This window comes from Poecilia reticulata, chromosome 3, assembly GCF_904066995.2.
Source record: "Poecilia reticulata chromosome 3, P_reticulata-male-v2, whole genome shotgun sequence".
Taxonomy (NCBI): domain Eukaryota; kingdom Metazoa; phylum Chordata; class Actinopteri; order Cyprinodontiformes; family Poeciliidae; genus Poecilia; species Poecilia reticulata.
The window spans coordinates 29,443,338-29,462,323 of NC_088832.1; the positions used below are offsets into that span (position 1 = coordinate 29,443,338).

An 18,986-nucleotide genomic window follows, 5' to 3' on the forward strand; every position below is an offset into this window, starting at 1 on the left:
TCATTGTCATTTCAGCAAACTGATGCTTGTTATAATTCCTAAGCAACCTCTGGGACATTTTCACTGATATTTTAATGATATATCTTGATGGTCGGAAGCCCTCCTGTCCATCAAACTAAACTTTAGCTGTCTCAATAGATATTTTAGATTCAAGCCAGGACTGACAATATTTGGCTGAAGTTCAAGGCAGCTTTCCAAGAAAGTGAGACAAGGTTGAATCCCCCTCAGCGGTGTTAAAAACATGGATAATAGAAAGTAAAGTGAGAAAATGAGGAAATAAGTTTTCCATGTGTAGGTGATTTAGCATGAGAAGCTGTTACATGAAGTTGTGGTCTTTTTCCACATAATGCTATTATTTCACAATTTCAACTAAATCCTATCTGCCAGGAGTATGAACACACTTGGACTCAACCGTATGCATGCCATACTTTTCATGTTGTTTTGTAAAATAATTCCAACCTACTTCACAACTACTAATTAAATACTATATGTAGAAGATCAAAGTGGTGAAAATATTCAAAAGACACCTCACAAGAAAATGTAAAACTGTAATTTCAAAGCAAAAACAGTTCTCTGCTACTTTTGTACAATCTGTACAGATCGACCAAACATTTGAAGTGAAGCATGAAATAAGAAATTAGTTCACTGATGTGGATAAAATGTTTGTCCAGTTCTGAATGAGAGACTTTATTGTTGATTTTTAAGGGTACTTTGCTAATAACTGTAAACTAAAAGAATAATATATACAAACGAATGACTTTGAAACCTGTAAACCTGAAGGCCAGTACAGCAGTTCTGTCCATTAACATGAGCTCTGATTGATTAAAAGGAGGATCTCCTTAAGAGTCTGCAGAATCTCTAACGAGCCCACTCAGCACTGTTTATCCAGCAGTAAACCTGGAGTCTGCCGGTGCATGTGTTTCTGTGCTTTGGCTCCGTTTGTGTGTGTGCCTGCACTTTCTAATCTGCAAATAGGACAATTATCAAAGATCAGCTCAAGTGTAAAGACACAAATGAGAAACCACAGCTGTTCTCCTTCTTTATAGATTAAAACATGTTTATTTACACAACCCCACTGTATTTAAAGAACTTAGAGCTAAGGCCTTATGGCATAACAATCAGGTCTAGCTTTCTCTCCTGTAGCTCTGTTGTGACATTGTGTACATGTTAAATATGTTTTTACACCTTCTCATATTTAAAACATCTGATAAACTGTCCAGACCTGGAACGTCTTCTTTACTCGCTTGGCTCAGAGAATGAATACCATCTCCTAAAGAACAGACAAAGCACTTTGGCAAGACCTGGACAATCTGAAGACTTTTGTGGACATTTTTGGACATTTAATCAGACTAAAAGGGGAAAGAGATTTGTCTTTATTATTTTTTGATGACACAGTAATACAAATTAGGAATTAGGCAACATCTAACAAATTAGATATCTGTGTAATTTTAAGATTTGTTTCATCAACCATTCAGTGTAATTTAGTGCAGAAAAAGGACACTTAGTCATCCCTTTGCTCTTTATAGATATCAATACCAGATAAATACGACTTGTGCACTGCACTGATTCTTCATTCTTATTTGCTGTTCTTTAACACATTTTTTTTTAAATTAGTTCTCATTGTTTCATTTTAAACAGAAAGATCCAGCATCCTATCTGAGTACTGCATTATTTGTTACAGATCAGAACTGATCCACCTTCACATGTGATGTTGGCAAGATTCAAATGAGAGGTCAAGAGGTCAGTACTTTCTGGTCTCTCTGTCATTGGACATTTTACATTACTGCTTCCTGTCACGACTACTGTGACAAAGAGCTTTAAAAAAGGTCCAGGTGTCGCACCTCGGCCGTCGAAGTTCATCGTATTCGAGGTGTTTCTGAAATTGGCTGCTGATCAGCCACAATCTGACTCTGAAAAAGAGGCTGGAGAAACAAGCCCAGGGTGCCCACCACACACACTATGACAAAGATCCACAGGAACATACGATCCACCACCATGGCCACATACTTCCAGTCTTCTATTACCTGCAAAAAGAAAGAACTTTTGTCGATTAGTCTGTTTACAATGTGCCGCTCATAAAAAAGTAATGATCAAATAGAAAAAAACACTATAATACAGATTGTAATGTGATTATATTAAAGTAGTTTTAGGTCACAGCAAGAGAAAGTAGTCAAACATATAAAGCATCACAAAAGATTATTGAGTATCCAGCCATGAGCCATCAGAGGCTGAGGTGTTGTATTTTGACCTTAAATGAACTTGTCTTGTTTTAAAATCCCTTCAGTCTGAATGAATTGAAACAAATCTACAAAGAACCTACCAATACTACAATATGTATTTCGATTTCTAAACAGAGACATTGAAAAGCCATTAATTATTGTGTTTATTGAAATCCACCATAGAAATTTCCTGGAGGTTCCATGATGTACCATGCCACTCATGGCCACTGCCTTGTTATATCTTTTGAAAGAGATAAAGAGCAACTGTCAGCAATGGTTTTCCATACATTGCCCACTCTCTTGTTTTGAGATTACTAGTTTTCAACAACAAATCCCAATCAGAACAAATTCAAAACAGACTGAACAGTACAAACCTGTTGTTTATTTTATTAAATTATAATGTGAAACTATTTATTAACCCATTTTACACAGGACTAAATGATGTTTAGTATTAGTCTGTATACGTACACTTTGATCATCATCGTCACTCATCATGTGCTCAGCCACAAAGCGCACCCCGTTCATTGCCTCCTGTACGTCAGTAGCCCACTCGGGATTGCTTCTTTGCTGGAGATCCTGGGTGGAATTGAAGCCACTGATAAGGTAATCACCAGACCGTATGGGCTCCATCCTGCTGGTGTAGCTGTGTCCCATCGGAGAAGCAACATTTTTGTGTCCTGGGGTAGAGAAGGCAGAGTCAGAGGACAGCAAGGCAGATGTAGACAAGGTGAAACCTGTATTGGGGGCAACTGGGTAACCCAGACCCATAATAGCTCTCCTGGCCCTTAGGCAGCGCTGCTGACGCAGTCTCTGACGGGCTGAGTAGTTCTGAGGTCGTTTCATGAAGAGTAAAGCAGGTAGTTTCACGAGGAATATCAGCTTGACCCAGGCAGGCATTGTATGGGTGCTTGGAGAGCGATGGTGCACATTGAGCACACAGACACTGGTTATAATGGAGAAAGTCACGAGCACCATGGTGAACATCAGGTACTTGCCAATTAATGGTACATCCAGTGACGTTGGAGGAACAATCTTTGAGATTAAAAGAAGGAACACAGTGAGAGCCAAGAGGACAGAAATACAAAGTGTCATCTTCTCTCCACAGTCAGAAGGCAAGTAGAAGACCAGAATGGCCAATGAAGTGATCAGAACGCATGGGATGATGAGGTTTATGGTGTAGAACAGAGGCTTCCTCTTGATGATAAAGTCATACGTGAGATCCACATAAGTAGGATCCAGAGGGTTGACAGTCCGTCTGCCTGGTAATGCCAAGATGTCCCATTCTCCACTGGGTGTAAAGTCGTCCATACTGGCAACCTCAGACTTCAAGATCAGGTCAATTTCTGTGTGGTCATAGGTCCAGGAGCGAAACTTGAGGGTACAGTTCTGCTGGTCAAAGGGGAAATGCTTGACTTCAATTTTACAGGCGCTTTTATAGATGGCTGGAGGAAGCCAGTTGATGCTGCCGTTGAAAAGAACAATGGCGTTGGTGAAGACGGTCACCTCGTAGGTTCCATCAGCGCTGTGGTGTTGAAAAACAGAGAGGACAAAAACAATTAACACATCTTGGAAATTGGCAGTCGACGCACTGTAATCAGTGTAAGTACAAAGTGAAAGCCACCCAAACTGCAGCGTTCAGATAATTATTTCAACAATATTCCGAGAAATGGAAATGTTGCTCTTTCTTTAGCTACAGAGGTTTTAATTAGGCAGCCAAAAGACTTCAGAATGAGGATGAAAAAATGTCTTTATGTAGGACTTTTTAAATATTCTAGATTAGCCTGGATGTTTTACAGTGATCCAGTCCAGAAATCAAGACATTAGATTACACACATTTTGACCTTGTTTTTAACCAAAAATGGTAACACAAGCAATTTCTTGGAAACAATAACACAACAAAGCTTACTTGTTGTACAGGACGATATCAGGGAGCCAGATGTGTCTGGAGGGAATACGAAGCTTGTCAATACCTTCGTACTTTGAAGGGTCCCATGACAACCTGTAATCAACCCAGTGCTGGAGAGACAGACGGATCTGGTCGGCTCACAATGCACCTCCATAATATCAAAATCATTTGTAATTACATGCCTCATTATTACTGATATATTGTTTGAAGCTATTTTACAGAAGCAATTTGTTCCACGTTGAGGGAGAAATAATGGCCATGGTTCAAGTTTAAAGGGAAGGGCATTTGCTAAGATAGAAGGTTACATATAAACAACATGATGCAGAGCTCCATAAACGTACCTGAGTGAGCCAAACATTTGTGGTCATGATCTGTTCTCTTTCATTCTGGAAAGGTAAAATAAGGCAGCAATTGTATTTCTTGCAGGTTTAAGGGAGAAGCACAATAACTGATCTAAGAAGAAAATCAAATATCTCCTCCGACCTATAGTGTGAACCCGAGGATTATCCTGATTAGCTTCACATTTTTGCAAAATTTTCATGATGTTTAAATGATGCAATGATTAGTAGTGTCTTTTAAATGGGTCTTCCTTTAAGTAGAACGTATTGTAAATTCTCTAATCTATTCATAAAGTGTCTGAGAATGGGGCCAAGAAATAAAATGAAAAATTGAAACATATAGATAATTTCCCTGCCCATCAAGCCACTAAAACATGCACTATGAATAAAGGGGTTCCACATAGCAATTATCCAAAGGAGTGAAATGGAAGCTCATAAAGTGAGGCTGTGAATGAGCTTCCTCTCCTGATCTGCAGCTGAGAGCATTCTCTATTGTAAATCAGAAAGGAGCCTTGGCTAAACAAGTTTATTGTCCCCTTTAATCCAGTGTGCTGAAGTTTCAATCTAGACATGACACGGGCAGAGATTACAGCTTACTAGATCTATTTTCTACTTCCTCCATTTGTTTAAAGCTGTATCCTTGAGGCTGCCATGTAATTAATTACTATTGAAAAGCTTTGCAGTTCCTCAGTAATCTAGATCACCTCTTTCTTCCATCCTCAGGTTTTGTCATATTTACCTATTTGTACCTGCAGCACAGTAGCTTTTCTACATGCATATACGTAAGAAAAGCACACAAATAAACAGATGCATATCTGTATTGTTTATGTGTTTGCTGCCTTACCACGCTGATAAGCTGTGCAAGGGACACTTGCAGCTTTACTGTGACTCTCTCTGTCCTGTTGATGGCTGGTCGAATGAGCGGATTGTAGCGATCCTTTCCTAGCAGCCAGTTCATCAAACGTTCCTCTGAGTCAGCACTTCTGCTACCTGGTAACACAACGGTGTTTGTCAAAAATCTTTATGGGGCAGTTGGGGTTGCACATGCAAAAATTCAGCTTCAGTAAAAAATGTTACTGTTAATATTCTTATCAACTCTAATCTGGTCGTCAGTAAATTAAAACATTATTTAAAAAGTAAAACTCATATGTTAATTTTTTTCAACATATTTATTTCTGTTCATTTATCACTAATATATTTGTCTAATTTCAACATACAGATATGTTATGTTTGGTATCCTCCTATTACAGCAAGAGTTATTATCAAGAATTTATAATTTCAAGCTTTGATAGTGTGACAAGTCCTTTTTGATTTTTGAAATCTCACAGTCTGCTGGGTTTCATTGCCTTCAAAACCAAGGATGAAACTGCTGACTTGATGGCTTACCACCAGACTTTCATTGACAACTTCCTCAAGGTGAATCAGGAGCTAAAAGACATCGCTGCAGTAGCTGGTAGTTAACAAAGAGCTATTTACCTGCATACTAATAGAAAGATTAGTAGGGAATAAATGTCATTGTAAGAGATGCCCTGCCACCATAAGAGGATGGTGTAGTAAAACACATAAAGAGTGTGGGGGAGACTCACAAGCCTTGGACTGCAGCTGTAGTGAGAGTTTTATAAGCCACCACCACAGGTGCATCCAGGACAAGATCTATAAATGTAGCATTTTTTTTTTTTGTTGCCAGTTTTGAATCAGAGACACCAGAACTTACCGGGGCCTAGGAGAAGAGGAGCTGAACTTTTGGAAGTTATTTGAGATGTTGTGTTATGTTTCATCTACAACTTGTTTGCAGTCATTGCTAGTTTCTTCAGTCAGGTGTGATGTTAGTAAAAGTGTTCATACACCTTGAAATTCTAATCTTTTGTCTCATGAAATCCGCAAACGTCACAATTGTTCCATCGTTAAATGCAATTGTTTTGTAAAAGCCTCAGAGGTTTGTTGGAGAAAATTATTGAAAGAGCAACATAGTGAAGACCAAAAAGCACAGGAACTCAGGATAAAGTTATGCAAAAGTTGAAAGCGTGGTTGATTATAACACTGTCATTTCACACATTTCACACAGCACTGGTTCATCCATCAAATCTGTCAAACTACAAATATATCAAGACTTGGTCATTCACCTACGCACACACACCAAGACAAGGAGAGCATTGATCAGAGAAGCAGTCAAGGTGCCTGTGGTAATTCTGGAGGAGCTGTAGAGATCCACAACTCAGGTAGGAGAATCTGTTGGCAAGTCTGGTTCTCCACATATCTGACCTTTATGGAAAAGTGTTTTTTGTCTCATTGTTGTGAGAAGGAGGTGAAAAGTCCGATAAGAAGTCAAAGTCCTGACCCCATTTAATTTTCCAGCAGAAGGAAAATTAAAAGATATTCTATTATATAAAGTTAAATGCTTATAACAAACATGTGGTGCTCAATAAAGGAGACACATGCAAAGTTATGTTTAGGAATCTTCATCTCACACTGTAAAACTGTGGGGGGTTCTTTTTGGAACCTGCTCATGGTAAGACTCAAACTGTGTGTCATTATCACCCCTTGGACTCCTGTTGTTTCATAGGGTGTGGTGCAGCGACGCTCAGCTGTCCCACAGGTCCGTGGATGCTGACAGGATTGTGCTATTGTCAGTCACTTGACATGGAGGTTCCACCCAACGGGCCTTGCAAGGCAATAGTCAACAGATGGTGTGTTGTCAAAGCTCCTGGAAAACTGAGTCAAACAATCTGTTCCTTCCCCAGAGGTGAAAGCCGTTTGCCAAACAACCAGGCCGCCGCTGATCGGCTGCTGCAAACAGATCCAGAGACGTGCCTATGTGTGGAAAAGCTGAACATGGGAACTCGAACAAGCCACTCATGACTACTGCATTGACATTACACTGATTGAGAGGGAGGTCAGGCGTGTTAATACAATGCCAGGGTAAGCTATTTTGGAACTGAGAAGGTCATTCTAAACAAATTTCTGAAAACCCATCATTCCCTGAAATGTTACACACTTAAAGAAGTGAGGTAAAAAACGATATGTGAAAATGATGCAAAAAAAATTAATACATTTTTGTTTAATCCTTATTCGGCTCTCCTATAGTCTAGTTATATTAGTTCAAATGATTAGTTAATTTATCTTTCCCACCATATTTTTTCTCCCTTAACTCTATTCCTTAGGAGAGTATATATTTATTTCCATGACACATTTTTGTGCTGTAGGACTCCTGCACAAAAATTGTTTCACAGTCTTTAAATATAGGACACTCCTACTACCTTGTTTTATTCTAAGCATTAAAACTGCTTTGTTTAAATATGTCAAATTCTAAAGAATAGAAAAACAAGCATCTAGTGCAGAATATTTTGACAAGTGTCAGATTGCGTTTGAACCATTTGCTTTGTTCACCCCAATGTTTGCATTTGAAGTGGAATCATAAGTTTTGTTACATATGTCCCATTTACTGTATGTTGTTTTCGCTCCTTTTTCGTAATCAAAGTATAAATCAAATATTTAATCATTTTTAACTATCACCAATATTTATGATCTTCCTTATAAACTCAGCCATCCAGTCGTTGCACAGGCAAGTTTTGATGTTATCTTGCAGGAAAACTCCTATTATAAAACAAAGCTTAGGAACATCATTTCCACATGTTTAGACAAAATGAAAGACATGCTTACAGTGAATCAAAGTCAAAACGAAGTAAGCGAGGATGAAGAGCGTCCGAGCCATGTTGACGGCACCATCTGGTCCCAGGGAGGTTGTCGGTGATGAAGCCCAACAGCTGCTCTTCTTAGCGCTTCTGTCCCCGGACATACCGGACTGTGCGCGCTTTACGGGTCGGTAACTTCACTAGTTCGGCGCCGATACTTATCTGTCCCCCCATGGCCTTGTGCTTACACAGCCTCCCACTGTGTGGAATTCACCGAGCCTCCGCTAACCTGTCGGGACTCTTCAGCTCCGCTCCCGTGCAGCAGCACCGTGTCCCGGCGTTCTGCTGACTCTGTTCCCTGCAGGTCCTGTGCAGGTTCACACCAGCGCAGCAGCTATGGTGAATGGCCAGTATTGGCTATGTACAGTTAAAGCATCTGTTTACCTCATTTATTAAAAAGGCATGAATTATGTTTAAAGTCTATTTTATGAATCATTACATAAATATATTTGTTTGACTTGGCGGTGCATCTAAAATTAGAATATCATCAAAAAAATTTATATTTCAGCACTTTAATTCGACTGAAAAAGTCGAACTAAAGTGCTGACTGTGAACAGACTGTGAATTTGTCATCATAGAAATATAATGAATAGTGATATTTCAAGAGTTTCTTTTATTATTTTTTTTTATTTGATGATTATCACTTACCGCTATAATTTAAAGTAAAAATGAAGATCCACAGAAGTTAGAACATTAGACCAATTTAAAAATATACTATATATGCTTTGTATAAATGTTGTGCTATGGCCAACATAGTGATTGTGAAGATAGCAGAAAGTGATTGACACCTTCCACAAAGAGGGTAAGCCACAAAAAGTCATCACTGACATGAGCTGGATATTTACACCTCCTAAAATATAAATGAAACGTTAAGTGGAAGGAAACAGGGACAACCACAGCTCTGAGAGGTTTGTGAAGCACAGGCTGTTGAAAATTTGTGGGGGAAGGGGAAGTCTCATAAAGTATGGACAGCAGTCAGATCTGGTGCTTAAAGAATTTCCAGCCCTGAGCATGGGCTAAAACTACTGGATTCTTTGTGTGGAGCTACTACCAATCTTCCTAGAACTAAGAAGAGACAAATTACTGGACTATTGATAGTGAGTCCAAGTTTCCTTTTTTACTTTTAATTTGGAAATCTTGGTCTAAAGGAAAGGAAAGTCCAAAAGCAAAGTTCATTAAGAAAAACTTGAAATGTATTAACTTGTGCAGGAAGATGCATGAGTTTCACTTTTTCAGATTACTTAAATAAATGTGCTTATATGCACTGACCACGCAACCTGAATGCATAGAAGGGAAACTCAAAGCAAACTCTTCGATTTAACCAACAGAGTAACAGCAACAGTTTGCTTACATTTGTCATGATCCACAAATAAAAATCAAAAGCAAGCACAAAACCTGACATGGAGACAATGATAAATATTAATTCCATATGTATATGTGCTTTCACAAACTTTTTAAAGATAAAAATCTAAGAAGTGTCGTGTGCCTTCACACATTTCTTCCATATGTTTTTGGAGTATGGAACAGGTTTTCTTCCTAGATTGCCATTTCCATGTGGATCTCTGTGAAGATTGTGTATTCAGGATGGAGTGATGAGTTAAGATTTGAGAAATGATGGATTCAAGTGTTGTAAATACTTTTGGAAACCACCCTAGATTCATGATTCTGTTTATAATCAGCCACCATGATCAGCATGTTCCTTTCCAGCCATCATTTACCCACCAGGATTATTCAACTCATTGTCAGTCTGTCATGTCTTTTGTAATATAAGGATCTAAATGCATAAGGGAGGAAGAATAATGTGCAGAAGTGCCATGTAATGAAATAAAAGACAGTAAGGTAACCATATCCAACATACAGTTGGTTATGTAGGAATCCTAACAGGGGAGAGAGCAGCATGTTAACAGGAATACCACAGAGGACTCAACAACAAATCTCTTTACAGATTTATTAGGATTGCCTGGATGTATAGATGTCACAATTGGACTCAGTTTTTCTCCAACTAGTCAGCACAAGTTGACAGTTTTGGTGACTTCAGATCATGTGCGGATCTCAGGCTGCATCGAGGAGCACGATAAATATTTCTCTGCTCCTGCAACGTGAGATTTAGTGAAGTGAGGTCTAGTTGGAGCGGCAGCAGTGCAATCTTAGCATAGCAGATTTACAGTCACCAACTTGCTCAAAACGTCATTATACAGACCAGTAAAGGACTTGTGTCAGGCATGAAGAGTAGGCACAGTGAGTCTCCTTTGGTTATAAATTTGAACACCAGTGACCTCTGCTCTGGATCGTTGCAAGCAGATCAATAGAGGCTGATTTTGTATGGACTCTGTTATTCTCATCAGGCAGAAGTAAACAAAGCCCAAGAATACGCTGCTTTATTCATTACATTGAATGTGCAGAAAATTGCAACGATAACAAGACTCCTCAATGAGCCAAACGACTATTCATTTCGCAAATGGCTGCCTTCTTCATTAGATCAGTGGTGACAATTTACAGAGACACATAATCACAGACTGTGAACTTGTCATCATATTCAACAGAGTAAGTGACTGGGTTACATCTGCACACTTACAAAAGCCAAAAATGAGGACAAAGCCACTGAGAGTAAAACGTTGAATTCAAGGATTGAAGTAAGCATATCTGGGTAAACAGAAAACTAAAGAAAGGATTTGCATAAATCTGTAAAATAATATTTCAGCTCACAAGTCAGATATTAGTGATTAATGTCAGCAAATCAGAAGTGCATCATTGTCAATAAAAATAATCACTGAAGCACAATGTTGTGACCCTTGTCAAATTAAAAATCAAATTTTATTTGTATAGCACATTTCAGCAGCAAGGCATTTGTCCTGATAATAATGATGTCATCCCTTCCTCCAGTCACAAACAGTTATGAATACTGTGAGCATCTGCAGGAGCCAAAGAATGGAAAACAGGGCGGACATGGTGGCATGTCGACAGATGGCTACAGTGTCTGTGTGTGCAACAATTTGCTGTACGCCTGGAAAGCGTGAAGGAAGAGACACGGCTAATCAAAGAAGTGCTGCTGTTGCAGTACCATGTTGCACCACTGCAATACCGCCCTAAAAGGGATATATATCAAGCAGGCAGTTCATTACCTGAAGTGCTTGGCTCCTGCCCCACAGTCTCAGGCTCATGTGAAGATATTGATCTCTTACCATCCCATCACCTGCATGAAGATCAGCTCATCTCTGTGGTTCATGGAGAATATTGGAAAGAAGTTTTTAACTTTTAACTTTTTGTTTGTTTTCTGTTTGTGAGTTCATTTGGAAAGACTAAGAAGAAGTGGAACATTTTACAATCTTTTTAATTAAAACCGAACCTAAAAGAGCACAGAAATGTGCTGTGTTGGGATTCTTTGACCTTTTTAGATTTACATACAAGTTATACAACCACAACATTCAATACATTTTATTTAGATTTAATTCCTTTTCCTAGGATTGCTTCATTCCAGTGGATAACAGAAAGCTTCTAGGCCTATTGAGGCCAGGGTCAAATGTCAGGAGGTCATTCGACCTGGCCTCCTGACATGTCGCCATAAGTCACAAGTAACATGCACAATTCATTGATCTATCAATGACTGAAATCTACGTTGGTTTTGACACAGCAAACTATAGGTCCAAAGAATCTCACTACCACAACGTGTGACAGATGAGAGATGGCGGGTTTTCTATTTTTTAAGCAAGAGGCGTCTAATTGAGCCATAAAGTTCTATTTTACTCTAATATCTTTTGACAGACAATCCAGCAGACGCCAGAAAAAATGTCAATTTCTCTTAGAAAGCAGTGCCTTTCCTGCAAGACCAGAAAATATGTTAAAAATAACATATGTGAAAAGTTAGGGTAACACTTTATTTGAAGGGGGGTGAATAAAACTGTCACGACACTTTCATAAACACGACATAACACCTGTCATGAACATGAATAAGCCTTCATGAATATTTATGACTCTTGTCATAAACCGTCATTTGGTGAATTATGACACTTTTAATACAAAGTTGACATTATTCTAAATGTCTTTGTTATGACAACTTGACATTAACCAAGAAATATTACTGTTTAAACTTTACCTTTAATAACATAAAGTTACCTAATTTTTAAAGTGCATTCAGTAATACTTTTATAACAAATTTATATCAGTAATGAAATCTTGAAAATTGCAACAAAAATTGCAACAATAACAAGACTCCTAGATAACAAGACATGGAGTTTATAACATGTCATAAACTCCATGTTTATGATATGTCATGTTTATGACATGCTTATGACATGTTATGTTTATGTCATAAACATGTTATGTCATGTTTATGACATGATATAACACCATGTTATGTCAGTTTTATTCACCCCCCTTCAAATAAAGTGTTACCGTTATATGACGGAAACTAAAGGATCTTAAAAGTTAATCACTCCGAAATCAAAATAAATGTAAAAACAGATGATAAGCAAAGTCCTTGACATCTATCAGCCTAATGCTCTGGGAGTCAAACGCCCCACAGAGAGTGATAATCCACAAAATATTGGACAGTTGTGAAACTTACCAGGAGTGTCTGGCCTACCAAAACTTCTCCAAGAGTGTATGAACAATTCATCCAAAGGAGTGGAATAATCATCATGCAACATGAATAATCTTGTCCAGGTTCAAAGTGTCAAAGTATGTTGGAATTTGAAAGTGGAAAACATTAAAGATTCTTAAGGCAGAATCACCCTTTAGTCATTTCCCAAATCAGAAGCTTCAACCGAAAGCCAACTTCAGACGGTGAGTTATGAACGCCGCCACATCCAGAGGATCGAACTGAAGTTTCCTTCTGTGGGTCCCATTCCGTTTAGGATGCTGCTCAGAGAGCGTATACTGCCAATGATTTCAATCACAATGCAAAGCAGCATCAGTTTCTCCCCATATTTTAGACCAAACATGAAGGAAAACTTGACCAACTCCTGTTAGCCACTGTGCTATCTACTACTGGTGCATTTCATTTCACAGCAACGCTGACATCTGGAATTTATTGCAAAGGCAAGTTTGTCTGAAACAAATTACATTTGCTTTTGAAATCATTTCCAACAAATAATCATGAAAAGGAAAACAAATGACTTATACAAATACTTAACTTCAATTGCAAGAAGTCCTGAAAGGGGTTTTAATGTTTTTATCTTTTTTAATGTTTTTACCTTTTTTAATGTTTTTATCTTTTTTAATCTTTTTTTTCAAAATCTCTTTCTCTTTCTCACTGTTTATTCAATGTCACATGCTGTTTTCTTTATTATGTAAAGCACTTTGAAATGCCTTGCTGCTGAAATGTGCTAAACAAATAAAATTTGATTGATTGATTGATTGATTGATTGATTGATTGATTGATTGATTGATTGATTGATTGATTGATTGATTGATTGATTGATTGATTGATTGATTGATTGATTGATTGATTGATTGATTGATTGATTGATTGAAGTGGAACACGTTTTGTTTTAACAATCAAATTACCTACTAAGAGTTATACTTTTGTAGTTTTTTGATTATGCACATCATCACTCATAAACACACTACACTTAACTGTGATGGACCCATCCAAGTTTTTAGAAAGTTCACACTATTTGGGGTAACATTTATGCTCAAAATTAAACCACAAACTTGAATGCCACTGGATATTTTTACTCTGAAGTATTGCCCCTCAGTAAGTCATAAATAAAAGGCAATTCCACCAAGAGCTAAGTCACAATTTGGACTGAGGCCTCATGCTGCTGCTGCATAACTTGACTTTAAAGTTTACTAATATTTCTGCAGTGGAAGCTCTTTGACGGTTCTGGGTGTGCCAGTCACTGCACTTGCTGACTTGCTGGATTTCCCTGTTCTGCATTTCTACTCTGCATCAACCTCTTCCTCACAAAGCCTATATGGCAGCTGAAACACATTATCATTCTGTGCTGTATAATGTTGTGCACCTGGAGATGGAATTTAGTGCACAATGCATCCATTTACTAATTTGACATTAATCAAGGGAAGTTAACTTATGACTTTGTTGATAAAAGCTTCTTGTAAAACTGTGTCTTTATGACACAGCTGTTGTAAAAGACTGCTGTGTCTTGCCAGGTGTTTATACCGTTTAAATTGGTTCAGATTAAATTTTGCAATTTTAGTATTTGGATTTTATGAGGGGCTGCACAGTTGGTAGAGCTGTTGCCTTGCAGCCAGAAGGTTCTGGGTTCGATTCCCAGCCCGGTCTTTCTGCATGGAGTTTGCATGTTCTCCCTGTGCATGCGTGGGTTTTCTCCGGGTACTCCGGTTTCCTCTCACAGTCCAAAAACATGACTGTTAGGTCATGTTTTTGGTGTGTGCATGTTTGTGTGCACACACACAAACATGCACACACGTTCCGGGCGAGGGTGAACCTCGCCCGGAAAGTTAGCTGGAGATAGGCACCAGCAACCCTCCCGACCCCACTAAGGGACAAGGGTGTAAAGAAAATGGATGGATGGATGGATTTTATGAGATGGACCACCATAATGTGGATCATAAAGTTGAAGTGAAAAATAAATAATAGTTTTTTATATATATGTATATATATTTTCTTCCAAATAAAAGTCTCGAAGCATAATCTGAATATTCAATGTGAATACATTTTTCATCCCACTATGAATCTAGCTGTTCTGTGAAGGAATCATAGGTTTGTTGGAGAACATTAGTGCACACACAGCATCATCCAACAACGAACAAGTTATAGGAACTGACAGAGTGGGCAGAAAGAATCAATAAACAGAAAAGCAGCCAAGAGGTGCTCATTGACTATGGAGGAGATGCAGAAGCACAGGTGGAAGTAACTGTTGACAGAACAAGTACTATTCATGCACTTCACAATATGGCAAGAGTGGCAAAAAAAAGACGTTTCCTTTGATGTCCTAACCTGATAGAGACACATCCTAACAGACTACATTGCAATTACAGTGATATATTTTTTTCTACAAAGTACTGACTGCACACCACACTTTTCAGATATTTGTTTGTAAAAACATTTGAAAACATCGTAAAATCGCTTGCACTTGTATAGCACTTTATGAAGTCTAGAGGACCCCAAAGTGCTTCACACTACAGTCAGTCATTCACCCATTCACACATTATGGTGGTAAGCTACTGGATAGTAGCCATAGCTGCCCTGGGGCAGCCTGACACAAGCAAGGCTGCTATGCACCTTTGCCACCAGGCCATCTGACCACCAACAGTAAGTATCTTCCCTAAAGACACCACAACAGAAAGTGGAGAGGGGATTGAACCAGCAACCCAACAATAGATGGGCGAACTCCTACCACCATCATCACCATATTATTCAAAAACAAAATAGAAGCTCATGCAGTATATTTGCTGCTTAATGAGGGAAGTGATTACATTTAACAGATTCTTGTGGTGGCTACATTTTGTTTCCCTAATTAAACAAGCTGAAGATAATGAAGATTAAAGAGTAAAGCAATGCATTAGAAGGCCAGAGAAAAAGCTTATCTCAGCAGCCAATGTCTGTTCCGTTGGACTGAGCAGTCGGTAATGAATAGTCTCCTGAGAGGACAGATTAGCCATTCATTAATATGTTCTGCTCTGTGGTGGCAGACAGGAAGGTGAGACCACTACTGACTTCCGAGTCCCCCCAGTGTCATACAGCAAGACCGAAGAAGATAGATGTTTTTTATGTGACACTTGCAGATGGAACAAGACTTAATGTGGCCCTACTGAATGTACTCTGTGGTGTCATTTGTTACTGCACATGCTGAGGTTTTAAACCACACCTGTCTCATGGTGCACACCCTCGATGCCAGAATGAATTGATTGGTCTGGGCCATCTCCCCAGAGGTTTGATTTAGAGGTGGCCTCCTCCTGATGTCCACTTTTCAAGGATGTTCTCAACTTTTTTTTTCCTTCTTCTTTGCTATCAAAGGACTGAAAGTTAAAAGCCCTGCATACCAAATTGCATGTCAAGGATTATTAACTGAGAGGCTGACAGACGGGGAACTGTAATAAAGATCTATCATACTTTGCTGGTTGTTGAAATGAAATAAATTACATCCTTTAAAATGCTGTACCTGAGCCAGTGACATAAAAATGGGGACAGAGGAATTTAAATATGATTGAACACTGTGTAATCTCTACATACAGGATACATGAAAAAACTCTGCATATATATATATATATATATATATATATATATATATATATATATATATATATATATATATATATATATATATATATATATATATATATATATATATATATAAAATGCAATAACCGCATGTCTGTCTGAGTAAATTTCAGACAAAACAGTCCTACTCTGGAAAGAAAACTACAAAATTGATCTCATTTGTTGCTGGGAGGTCATTTTAATGGGCATGCCTGCATGTCTCCCAAGATTTGCAGCTGCCTGGAATCAATTCTTTCTGCTCTAGATTAGATCCTAACATGGTCAGAAAGGGGCATCTAAGAGCTAAAGGAGTCCAGTCAAGGCAACACCCTGCAAATCATTTCAATCTAGAGGTCTTTTCCTTCTGCTGCAGTGGTCACACTGACTGACAATTACAGCAAAATGAAGTGAAAGATGGTTTTAGAATTGAACTCAAAATTCTTGAAACTTTAAAAAGGAAAATAAAAAAATGAAGAAGGAAGCAAATCTACGTTCAAATAATGCAATACACAGAAAACACATAGCAATAAGATATTACTATCATCGGTAAGATTTCTCACCAAAACAACAAGTCATGCAAGGTTCCTCTTTTTGCAGTTCACTATTACACTGCTCACAACTGGGACTTGACCCACTCACTCATTGTGGTAATAACATTTCCTGCCTGCTGCTCATATTACAGCATGAAAAATGCTAATGAAAAATTAAATCCCGTGAACTAATTTGTGTTAAACAGGAAGAACTGGAGACATTGGTCCTGGCTGGAGATAATTATGACAGAGTAGGACTGACAGTGCAGTTCTGATGTCTGATGGACATTGGAAACTGAAGCCCCCTCCTGAGACTCCTGGTAAAGTCAAAAAGGTGGAGATTCAGCCAATGCCAAATTGTGCAGCTCAGAAAAATGGCACACCTGGGCCTGACTAGCACCATGAAGGGGTTAGAGACCCCCCATAGGAAAAAAACTGCTGTAGGATGAAACTGATACAGCGATCTACAAATGTATTAATAGCCCGTGAACTTTTTCACTTTTTGTAACCAAACAACTTCAAACTTAAACACCATTATTTGGATTTTATGTGAAAGACGTACATGGTGTGGTGGGAGAAAAATGCATTGTGTTCTATAATCGGAATGCAAAGTATTATTTAGAGTGTCTTTTAGGTTCTTTTAATCAAACATTTTCAAAAAGTTGTAGAACCCATTCATACATTGAGAAGTTCTGCTAAACAGAATAGGCAATAAATGTTAACGCAGAACATGCTTGTTCTACAAATTCAGGGGATTGAACATTTACAATGTAAGTATTAAGAATAATTACCATGTTTTTATTTGTAAAAATAGTTTTAAAAACATTTTATTTAACTTCACAGTTATAAAATACTCAAAAAGTGGTCTTTCACATGAAATCTTTGTGATAAAAATAAAGTTTTTGATCATAGCATGAAAAACTAGAACAAAGTTCAAACTTATGATGGGTATGATTACTTTTAAAGTCCTGTTATCTTTGGGGTTTTTTTAACATATGAACAGGCATATGAATTGTTTTAAATAATAATAGTAAGAATGTGGAGCTGCACAGTGGCACAGTTGGTAGAGCTGTTGCCTTGCAGCAAGAAGGTTCTGGGTTCAATTCCCGGTCTTTGCATGCTCTCCCCGTGCATGCGTGGGTTTTCTCCGGGTACTCCGGTTTCCTCCCACAGTCCAAAAACATGATTGTCAGGTTAATTGGCCTCTCCAAATTGCCCATAGGTGTGAATGTGTGTGTGCGTGGTTGTTTGTCCTGTGTGTCTCTGTGTTGCCTTGCAACCTGTCCAGGGTGACCTTGCCTCTTACCCGGAACGTTAGCTGGAGATAGGCACCAGCAACCCTCCCGACCCCACCAAAGGACAAGGGTGGAAGAAAATGGATGGATAGTAAGAATGTGAAGTTTTAAATAAGTCCAGGTTCCAGAAAAAACAAACAAAACAAAACAAAAAAAAAACATTGTTTAACTTTAACTGATCACACTGTCAGATTTTTAGCATTGTGAGCAAAATAGGACAATAATAATAATACAAATAACATCCCACTCAGTAATGGAAAATTTCCTGGAAATGTGATTATACAACAGCTATAGGAAAGATGTTATCGACCTGCATGTGAATAGAGTTATCATGGTCTTACTGTATCTTTTTAGCAGTTACTCTGTAGCAATATTGGGCCAATGACGTCAGTATATTTGACAGAAATTATCTCTCTGTGATTCAATTGTCTGTCTGTTACCATCAAACCAACTCTCCAGGGACATACAATGGGAGTATCATGTCTCTCTGTTATCTGTGGGGCCTTGGGGAGGATAAAACCTCGTCCTAGATCCCTGATACCCCATTGTGGAGAGATTTGGGCTAAGATGGTGAAGTGACTGATTGCAGAGGATCCGTGTGGACATGTTACTAATGATGCAAGGCAAAGATAATCAACTAACGCCTGCTTGCATGGCCAGAACTTACTTCAAAATAAGTGAAATAGATTGGATGTAGAAGTACATTTTCCAGATGGAAATTCAACCATCCATCATTCAGTTGAAAGCAAATACTTACAGGTGGAAATAGATACTGTGTAGTTTGAAATTGATGGAGCAGCTCTCATATGCACCAACACATG

The 18,986-nt window shown here is 38.4% G+C and overlaps 1 protein-coding gene across 2 annotated transcripts; it reads right to left on the reverse strand.

The window, feature by feature from the left end:
- Positions 1–535: 535 nt before the first annotated feature.
- On the reverse strand, positions 536–8,478 carry chrnb4 (cholinergic receptor, nicotinic, beta 4 (neuronal)). 2 transcript variants are annotated; one of them, XM_008405632.3, is made up of 7 exons: positions 8,124–8,478; positions 5,308–5,453; positions 4,467–4,511; positions 4,126–4,235; positions 2,984–3,741; positions 2,688–2,896; positions 536–2,024 (listed from the first exon to the last, which is right to left on the reverse strand). In XM_008405632.3, exons 1-7 carry the CDS (start codon positions 8,257–8,259, stop codon positions 1,857–1,859), a joined length of 1,572 nt encoding a protein of 523 aa, XP_008403854.2. In that variant the 5' UTR covers positions 8,260–8,478; the 3' UTR covers positions 536–1,856. The 2 variants fall into 2 exon arrangements, with proteins under 2 accessions (XP_008403854.2, XP_008403852.2); XM_008405630.3 differs by having other exon boundaries at positions 2,688–3,741.
- Positions 8,479–18,986: the final 10,508 nt, after the last annotated feature.

What these genes read in the sequence shown, in the direction of transcription:
- chrnb4 (XM_008405630.3), bottom strand. Translation starts at nt 8,259, where the DNA reads ATGTCCGGGGACAGAAGCGCTAAGAAGAGCAGCTGTTGGGCTTCATCA. An exon ending in CGTTTTGACTTTGATTCACT is followed by an intron (nt 5,454 to 8,123) that starts GTAAGCATGTCT and finishes TTGTGTTACCAG; the next exon opens with GTAGCAGAAGTGCTGACTCA. An exon ending in GATATCGTCCTGTACAACAA is followed by an intron (nt 3,742 to 4,125) that starts GTAAGCTTTGTT and finishes TCAACACCACAG; the next exon opens with CGCTGATGGAACCTACGAGG.